Below are 10,659 nucleotides of genomic sequence, written 5' to 3' on the forward strand. Positions count from 1 at the left end.
CTCCTTGCAAAGGGGACATTGCTTGTAATTGTGCGTCCACCATTCCCGCAGGCAGGCTCTACAGAAGCTGTGGCTGTATGACAGGATAACGGGATGTTTAAATATCTCGCAACACACAGGGCAGGAAAAATCCTCCTCTGTGAAAGACGACGGGGAATCAGCCATTTAAGCTCTGAGTGAAGATGCAAAACACGCAAGACGTGCGGTTGTACTTTGTGAGTTCTGGTTCATGTTAACAGTCACCGTTGGTATATTCGAGTCTGGCCAATAGGCTGCTGTAGGCGTGGGACACACTGCGTTGTGTTCTTGTTCTTTGTTTATCTGGAGATAGTCCAATTAAGAATGACGTCACGGTGATGTACGCCGCATGTGGAACAACATACTGTCAAAAAGATGGACAAAGTGATGTTGACATCACCCATTGGTTCCTACAATCACCTTTTGAAGCCTCCCAAATTCACAGTCTCCATCTTGGATATGACGGCTGTCAAGCAAACAGAATCAGGAACAGACATGGGAAAATTCTCCTTCTACTACTTCTACTACTAATCCCACCGAAGGGAAGTGTCATTCACTGCCGCCATTTTTCTGCTTTGTACGTTATAGCATTTGTATTTGTTGGTGACATGAATTATTGTGTTAAACAAATAGCAGAGGCCGAGGGCACTATTCTTTTGAGGGCCGTCCAAAGCCTGGCTTTTGAAAATATGTCATAAGGCAGCCAAGTCTATATGGACTTTAAATGTTTGTTTAGTATCGGTACTACTAACAAAAAGCATATTTGCATCGTGACTATGAGCTGTGCGACCTCTCTTCCCTGTCCAAGTTTGTCTTCCGTGGTCAGCGCCTGCCCACTATTGGGCGCCACTCACACATCAACGACACCCCGTCTTCTCTGTGTCTCCTGCGTGCTCTGTGTGTCGCACAGATCACTGGAGCCCATCACGGTGGCGTTTGGGAAAGATTGATTTGTTTGGTCTTGGCTTCTTTCAATGTCCCTGTGTCCCTAGCTGGCTGTTTCCCTAGCTGGCTGTGTCCCTAGCTGTGTCCCTGGTTGTGTCACTGTGTCTCTGGCTGTGTCCCTGTCCCTGACACAGACACACAGGCCGGGGAGGAGGGCTAGTACAGTACAGGAAGTAATTAATTTGAACATCTTTCTACATACTGAGAGTAATAGATTTGTGCTGATGACTATACTGTCCCCCACGACCCCCCCCCCCCCCCCCCCCCCCCCCAAAGTGGGTTTAGTACCGATAAACGCTCAAAGGATCTGCGTCGCGGCTTCGCCCGCGGCACAGCGTCGGGCCCCGCACACTGTCACCTTTTTCACCTTGGGCCTGTTTGCATGCCTTCTCTGCTCCTATCGGACAAAAATAAACACATTTTCACATCTAATCTCTGCTTTACTTGTAAAACATGTGCAAACATCGCGGTGCATTTGCAGACGTTGGCTGCCATACAAAACAAATACTATTCACCTGACTGTAAATGCACCTTGGTCATACTTTCCACTGCTGATGTCAGCTGATGTAGTGTATATAAAGCACACAGACAGATGTAGAAGTTAAAACATTCAGAATGCGTACTACGTTGATCTGTGTCCTGCTGGCGGTAAGTTCTGCCACCATTAATACTTCGCAATAATTTTAGATAATCAAATTTTTTGTATTTAATTCTTAGTTGTATTATTGAGGGGCGCTACCCCATCTATATTCAGCTATTAGTGTAGATTTTCGTCTTACACAAACATTAAATAATGAATGGAGAATTTACGTCATATGTGGACGAGCAAATCGGTAATCGGGTGTTTAAAAAAATTGCACAGTAATCAGACTCGAAAATAATAGTAGGACATATATTGACATTTTTATAGCACATTATTTATTTTGATTGTTGGTATCATTATTGTCTTTGTATATTTACGTTATTTGTCATAATCGGCCCTGTGTGTGTTTTGATTACAAAGACAAAATGGCATTATTATTATTATTGGCCTTTTATTCATCCTATAGTTGGTGGGCGTGGCCAGTGCTGAGGTGTTCACACGATGTGAGTGGGCCAGGATCCTCCAGAGCAATGGGATGGATGGTTACCATGGTTACAGTCTGGCCAACTGTAAGTATACAAACACCTGGCGTTTATTGCAGTCGTTCTCAAAGTGCTGTTTGGTTCCAGGGGGTCCCAAGGAAAGTTATTGATAGTTAGGAACCAAATGAACCCTGAGGCTTCACTCACACTGTCAGTATACACAGAATGTTGTATAGCTGATGCACAGTGTTGGGCATTACTTCCACATTTGGGATTCAACAACAACAATCTGAACTACACACACATGGCTGCAGCATCTCAAAACGGACAGTATATATTGTATACATAAATAACAAACAATAAAATAAAGCAACAGTCTCTGACCCCTCCAGCAAGGGCAGAATCCAATCGTAGGCTACCAATAGGTTAGCAACGGTGACTAAGCTTTCCTTCTCATCCATTGAGATGCATACATGACGGGATTACACCCAAAAAACCTGAACTTTGAACATTCAGTGGATTTTCTGTTGTCTGGGGTTTTCTCTGGGGTCTGGAAGCCTTTTGAGCTGCCATGACAACAGGCAAAACAGTGAAAACAGTGACAACTGCTGGCAAATCCCATTGACATATATGGGATTTGCAGGCTGTGACATCACAAACAGCAGGAAAATCAGAGCACTTGTTTGAGCCAGAAAAGCCCCAGACCACATCAAATCTACTGAATGTTAAAAGTTCAGGTCTTTGGGTGCAATTGAGCTTTATGTCACAATCCCTTTAAATGTCTTGCTTGCAGTGTTGATTTTGTCAACTAAATGACGAAGAATGTTCGTCACTAAACATTAAAACATTCCGGGTGACTAAAACTAAATGTCCTGTCAAAATCAACACTGCTGAAATGTAGTCAAAAGTAGTCAAAAGACTATGACTAAAAAAACTAAAATAAAAATTTGCTGTCAAAATCAACACTGCTTGCTCGCTAACAGCTCGTCACATGGACCGGGACAGACATAGGGAGATGACCCGGGAACCCGCTGTTTCCATGGCGGATAATGGCAGTTGTTGTTGGATCTTTAGGGGTGTGCCTGTCCCAGTGGGAGCAGTGTTGTTTTCGACCTTTTTTCAATGACAAAAACTAAATGAAAACTAAGCTATGATGACTAAAACTAAATATACTACTGACAATTTCGTCAACAAATTAAAAACTAAACTAAAATGTTAGGAAGAGACTAGTGGACAAGAGATCCAGTATAAGTCATTTTACAATTAGTTGAATGCTGAAAATAGCTGATGAAAATAGCCACAACACAGCGCGTTGTGGCCTTGTAGATCGGCTATTTTCAGCAAGTGAAAAAATCTGTCATTACGATGGCATCAAGGCCCGACAAAATACATTTTGTTCGACTAAAATCAACTGTAGATCTAGTCGACTAAAACTAGACTAACACTACAACATTCCAGGTGACTAAAATGTGACTGCCAAAAACACAACACTGAGTGGGAGTCCAGTTTCATTGGTTGTTGGATCTTTAGGGGTGTGCCTGTCCCAGTGGGAGTGCAGTTTCATTGGTTGTTGTTGTTGGATCTTTAGGGGTGTGCCTGTCCCAGTGGGAGTCCAGTTTCATTGGTTGTTGTTGTTGGATCTTTAGGGGTGTGCCTGTCCCAGTGGGAGTCCAGTTTCATTGGTTGTTGTTGTTGGATCTTTAGGGGTGTGCCTCTCCCAGTGGGAGTCCAGTTTCATTGGTTGTTGTTGTTGGATCTTTAGGGGTGTGCCTGGCCCAATGGGAGTCCAGTTTCAACACGCAGGCCATCCACCACGACTCCGACGGCTCCACGGACTATGGGATCTTCCAGATCAACAGCCGCTATTGGTGCGACGACTACCAGACCCCGGGAGCGGAGAACGTGTGTGGCATCAACTGCAGCGGTCAGTCTGTGTGTGCATGTGCGTGTGTGTGTGTGTGGCGCTTAGAGTATATATGAATAGAGACGGCACCCGGAGGAAACCCTGAGGCGAAATGGACATAGTGGCCGAATTCGGTATTGCAGCGTGGGCCCAAACACATGAACGCGCTGGTCCGTTGACTATCATTGTGCACGTTCACAATGACACGTGAACGCTGTTTCATACGTGAACGCACGTGAACGTGTGCAATGGTAGTCAACGGCAGCGCGTTCATTTGTTTGGGCCCAATCCATCCCAGAATGCACTCTGTTCCTACTCGGAAGGAGGAGTGAAATTGCCTCATGCGCTTTAGAGCAACTTAATGCAAGTGGATGGGAGGAGAACTCGGGTGCCATCTCTATTCATATAATATATGAATAGAGACGGCACCCGAGTTCTCCTTAAGGTGTGGGGGCATGTTTATAAATGACAGATGCAGGTGTATTTTCTTTTTTTTATCTTGGCCTAAACCGAATACCCAATATAGGAAACAGTTGGCCGAAAACCGAATACCGAATATCTGAATATGTTTAACCATGTTTTTGTATGGCTGTATAACTTTACATGATAATGGCAAAAGAAAATGTTACATTCTGATCACTTCATCACAACAAAACAGAATGTTACGAATGGTAACCCTGGTTCTTTGGCTATTCAGTTTCGGCTCTAAAATCAACCGAACCAAATACCGCCGAATATGCATTTTTTTGCCCACTATTCGGCCGAAGAGTTTCCGGGGCCAAATATTCGGTGCATCCCTATTAACACTTTGGTTTCTACACAATCACACGTCTGAGTGATCGCTGATGATGACGGCTCTGGTAATCCGAGTCTGCTATTCACACACTGACTAGATCATGGGCGCGTCCATTTTTGGATACCCTGGCTTCTACACGTAAAGCGGCCCGCCGTCCTGTTTTCAGGAGGGGGGAGGCATTTTTATTTATTTTTTATCACATGAGCGGGACATTGTAGCAATGATAGGGGGGTGGTTCTTTATTGTCCGGGTGGGTAAAAAGATGAATGAAAGTACAATAAAAAGTGCTCAAAACGTATACGTGATCGATAGCCTACGTGTTTAGCACCGGACGCATGGCTAATTAAAGCCGTATTGATACGTTTATAGCGATCACTATGTTAAAAGTACAGATATTTGAGTTCTTAAAGTAGTAGTTGTTATAATCACGATCGCCCATGTCTGTGTACTTGAATGTGAGACACAGTGTACTTGATATGTATTGTGTACTGCCTTATCTGTAGCATACTTCATACGGTATCTCAGACAGCAAGGTCAGCCTTGCTGCAGTAGGCACGTTATTATGTCTCATATCTTGTTGTCACGTCATTAGGATCCAGCACTATATATGTTGTAATAAACTTTGTGAACCTAGCGTACTGTCTCGTGTCGCGTTATTGTCAGGGGGGCAGTCAGCCAGATATTTCGTGAAGCCTCATTTGAAATCGGTAGTTCATATAATGGCCTGTTGTGGCGCTGGACTGGACCCAAAAAGCCCCATAGCTCCATAGACAGGGCTGCACATAAGTGGTGCGCAACCACGCATGCGTCGTCAAAATTCAAAATGCGCTGTCAATCAAGCGCCGGGAAGCGCTTCTGCGTACCAACAGCCGGGGCCGCCTAGAATGATTATTATGGCCAGAATACTAGTAAATTCTGTGGCGAGAGCATTTTCCACCGACTGCCACTCAAAGTGGCTACTGGACAATCACAGCGCGTCCTTACTCAAAAGGGGGAGGATTCCATGCTGCTTTCTGCTGGGAGCCTGCTCAGCCTGGGAGGAGACGGAGGGCGGTTGACAGGAAAACCTGACACAAATAGTTTCGTCTTCTCCGTTTCAGATAGCAAACTACTGTAGTCCCCGGTGTAAAAGGGCATGCTTTGGATGCTTTGCACTCTTCCCATTTGCCGCTGTGCTTAAGTTTGTTTTCCGGCTGTTGGAGCAGCATGGTCCGAGGCAGAAACCATATTAGCGTCTCTCACAGCCTAGGCACCGGCCACCGACTTTTTACGGGTACTAAGGTTTTAGTTCCGACATAGTGGAGTGGGAAGAGTTTAAAGTATTGCGGACTGGCACTGCTGCAGCCCAACATGAACACCGTGTTTCGACATACTGTACCTTATTATCGTAAAGTCGGGTAGTGTACACTGTTTATTTTTGCACCGAGGAGCCATGTGTGTCTGACTATCTGACTACGTACGTCGCCTCAGCTAAAAACAAAAGGGAACTAGGGAAGCCTGATGTATGCTTCGCCGCAAAAAAATAGCTGATCTGCAAGCTCACAACGTGTCGCAACACGTTGTGAGCTAGTAGATTGGTTATTTAAATACAAAATAATAAAAAATCTAAATATTGCTTTGATGCTCATATTATCCTTAGGAAGTATTAAGTTAACTTAATTTTAGCAAATTTATATATTTTTAATAATGGGATGAATCTACAACAAGAGCCATTCTAGGGCTAAATCTAGAGTTGCAATACCCTCCATTGACTCCCCACTCATCAAATAAATATTGTTTTGCTATAAGTTATTCATCCCTCTTTTATCCATCCGGCGAGACGGGTCGCCGCATTTTAGGAGCACCAAGAAACTCCTCCAGGTGCTCCTCTGAGTACTAGACCAAAAAAGTTGTGTGCAGCCCTGTCCATAGAGGCCCATGTATTTTGGCCCAACTTCACCTAGACTGTATTACCTTAATAAACATGAATACTTTCTGCTTCCAGTCACTAGTTTAAAGTCTCATTTCTAATGTCATAATATTCTTTTTGGAAAATTATGGTCCCATTTATTTAAAAAAATAAAGTCGCGCATGTTCTGAGGGGCGTGGCTACCGTTACAGTCTATGATCGGGATTCCCCTCCCACTCGAGTCAAAATAAAAACCAACGGAGAAGAAGGGGGGAAGTCCCGCCTCGTTGTCTGGGCCAGCCAATGGCCAGCTGGTCCAAAAGGGAGCCAGCCAATGGCCAGCTGGTCCAAAACGGATCTAGAAAGATGGCGACTTACAGTGCATTAGAATGCAAGGGATTTCAGGCTTCATTTTACGTTCATGTTAGACCCGGGGAACGCTTTGTCCATATTTTTTACAGTCTATGGTTATTGTTCTCCCGGGCCCGCCGCACAGAAGGAATACTTCAACCGGATTATCACAAACCAGCCAGCCTGCACACACTACCTGTCTGTCAAACCAGACGGTCCAGTACTTAGAGTTTACAACAATAGTATTATAAACTAATTTATGTGTTCTTAAAGTAGCCTACACTTGCATTGTGTTATTGTGTTTTAAAGTACAGATGTATGTGTGTATGTGCTTTGTTTGTCACAGAGCTGTTGACAGGTGACGTTAGCGTAGCCATCAGCTGTGCTAAACGTGTGGTCCAGGACTCCAACGGCATCGCAGCATGGTAAGATTACTGGCATTATTGTTGTCGAGTTTTACCTATCGTTTATTTTGTAAACACGCGTCGTTTCCACCCGGGTGATAATCTACGCCAGGGGTGCCCAAAAGGTAGTAGATCACAAAGGCTGTGCAGGTAGATCACATGACATGTCCCTGACATATATCATTTAAATAAAATAATATATAATTTGGCATCTGACACTTGAATTAATTGGTGACTTGATTGATTGACATCAAAAAAGGTGGAGTTAGTTGCTTTAGCTGACAGTTTGAGGGTCAAATGGAGTTATGAGGTTTTGTCCCAAGTGATTTTTAATACTTTTGATTGGTTCAATATTTTCGAAACAACACACGGACATGAAGGGTGTTCAATAGCACTCATTTATGCAAAAAATAATATAAACCTAAAAAATTGAGTTAGCAGATCTACAAGCTCACAACTTGTCACATTGCGGTGTGTTGTGAGCCTATATATCAGCTATTTCTTGCTAATCCTCTATAGTTGGGCTTGGTGTGATTTGGGACACACAGCTGATTGAAAAACACCATCACTACTGTATGTTGTTGTTTAGGACTGAGACCAGATTCTACAAAATAATGTCTTCTAAATCTTGACAGCTACAGGATAACATAATGCTTAAAAAACACCAAATGGGGTTCCCGTCCTGAATGGGATAATGTTGTTGTTGATTATTGTGTGTTTATTGCTATTTTTATTTTGCAGGATGGGTTGGCAGCAACACTGTCAGTGGCAGGATTTGAGCTCCTACGTGGCTGACTGTGATCTGTGATTCTGTCCGATCGCTCCTTTGGAGAAACGCCGATAAATATGACCTCAGTTTGATCAAGTCTGTCATTTTGAGGATTAATCAAAAATAAAATAAAAAATATAAAGTACATGATGCTACATACTGTAGGCCTACATCGTTTTAGTTTTGGTGTGTGTTCAGTTAGAATGGAATAGTCGTGAAATACCTGACGATTCGTGACGGAGACCCGTGAGGGTCGAAACGTTTTTTTATTTCATAAAGTCTCCTGGGAGCAACTACACGGTGTGCAGACAACCGTCCTTTCTCATTGTACGTAGTTTTTGTTCAGCAGCACCTGTAGAATTTCTTTTGGGTTGTGCAAGTTTCCCTTTGGACCTAGCCTGGTGAAACCACTCCCCCTGCTGGGCAACATTTGCATTCTGCCAGCAGAGAGAGTCTGGGAACTCTCAGGCAGAGATGATGTACTCCGAACTGGTGAACTCAATACTGCCGCAATCTGGCGAAGTCAGGTTACTTTGGACCCTCCCTATCTCAAACTATTATATCAGACCAATGTTCATTTTGATTTCACAACCCGTTTAAAACCATTTAGACCTGAGGACGATTATACAGATGCCTTCTAAATCCTGACAGTTTTCTGAAAAACCTGTTTCTATATAAGTGCTTCTCAAACAATTTCATGTCAAGGACCCAAACATGATATGTAATTGGCCATCGACGCACCATCTGAAAATATGTTGTTCCAGGGACCCTCCCCAGAAGCAAAGATTTGAGTTAAAAATGTTCGCTCTGAAAGAATATATATTCGAAATTTGTGCAACATTTTCACGATTTTTCAAAAATAGCAGATCTACAAGCTCGTAGCTCAGCACTCTGTGGCGCGCTATGAGCTTGTAGCTCTGCTATTTTTCAATAGCTAAAGTATAACATAATGCTTAAAACACCGAAAGGGGGGAAATAACAGACCTACTGTTCCTAATGGTAGGAATACACATTAGTGTAAAAGTATATAGTAGTAAATGCACATAAAGTGCACAAAGACCCACACACCGTCTGCACTTATTTTACACTTAACTATTTTACTGCTGTTACGGCGCTGTAGTGCCAAAATGATTTCGGCTCGTCAGAAATTTTCGGCTTTTATTCGGCTAAAATAGGATTATGAATCGGCCCAAATACCTTCTTCAGGCATCTGCTGATCATACAGTAGGTAGCCACATAGCTATATACACACACACACAGATCCACAATGACCAATCACAGTCGCCCTCGTTAATAGGGATCAGACCCATAGCCGGTTGTGATCACATGTCTATACGCTTATAACAATTAATACAACAAATGCAGTGGATCATCATATATGAAAACTATGTACAGATCAATCCATCAATTACAATATACACCTCAATATATCACAATAAAGCAGAGATTTTTTTTCTTTTTTCACAAATGTCAAATAAAATAATAAAACAGGCTGTGTTCGGACAGGAGGTTATAGTGCCTGAATAGAGAAGTAAAAAAAAAGCAATGATTATAACATCACATTAAGTAGGAGTTCATCATTAAGACCCCTATAGGTCTCAAGGTTTGCAAAGTGTGTATCCAACACACCACGCTGTCTGAGCAGAACGTCAGGGTTACCACCTCTCTTAGGGAGGCGTACTTGTTCAATCCCAATGAAACGGAAACTAGAAATATCATGTTTCAAATCATTAAAGTGGACTGCGAGCCGGCGAAGGGATAATCCCGGTCGTTCCTACGGATCGAACTTTTGTGTTCACTCATTCTTTGTTTGAGTTGTCTAGAAGTTTTGCCTACGGAGACCAGTCCATAGGGACAGTGTATAAGGTATAAGACACTAGTTGATGCACAAGTAATACTTTTTTTCTAAAATCCCTGGTTCAGCCGCAGTCGCGGTTATTCTATTTTTTCCCATTTTTTCCCATTTTCTCCCTCACCCCATCCCTCCACCCACAGTTATCGTCATCATTAAAACAATATAAAAAAATAACAATAATTGAGTACAGACACACAAAAACAACAAAAAAGTCCAGTCCATTCAAACAACCATGCATATTTGACCAAGTGTAAACAATAGGACACACAAAAAAAATTAAACACAGATGACAAAAACAATATAAATAACAAAAAACAAAAAAATATTACAATTATGAGTTGGGTTATTCGTGTTCAAGAGATAGTTATTCGGAATTTTAAACCTAAAAGCTAATTCTCGCCCAATTTGTGCAATTCTTCTTGTTGGAAAGGCCAAACCATATAGGCCTATTAGGCTGCATTGCCAACAGGCAGAGGGCCTTTGATTGGACTGATTGAGACTGCATTAAAGGTACCTACCTACCTGTGCTGTTAATTATAATTTAGTAGGTTCACCTTGCTCTGCAGAGAGAGCTCAGTTTCAGCTTGTTTGACAGAGCAACACCTCCTTTTGACTGTGCGTCAATGACGATATGTAAGTGTGTTTTGTTCATGTTATCACAGTAC

The 10,659-nt window shown here is 42.7% G+C and overlaps 1 protein-coding gene across 1 annotated transcript; it reads left to right on the forward strand.

The window, feature by feature from the left end:
* Window positions 1-1,578: 1,578 nt before the first annotated feature.
* Window positions 1,579-8,178, forward strand: lyz (lysozyme; the record flags this gene model as incomplete). Its single annotated transcript, XM_083790512.1, has 5 exons — window positions 1,579-1,611; window positions 2,013-2,115; window positions 3,791-3,952; window positions 7,313-7,391; window positions 8,112-8,178. 5 exons carry the CDS (start codon window positions 1,579-1,581, stop codon window positions 8,176-8,178), a joined length of 444 nt encoding a protein of 147 aa, XP_083646638.1.
* Between the last annotated feature and the right edge of the window lie 2,481 nt (window positions 8,179-10,659).

This window comes from Protomyctophum parallelum (genome assembly GCF_964188405.1).
Source record: "Protomyctophum parallelum genome assembly, chromosome: 19".
Taxonomy (NCBI): Eukaryota; Metazoa; Chordata; class Actinopteri; order Myctophiformes; family Myctophidae; genus Protomyctophum; species Protomyctophum parallelum.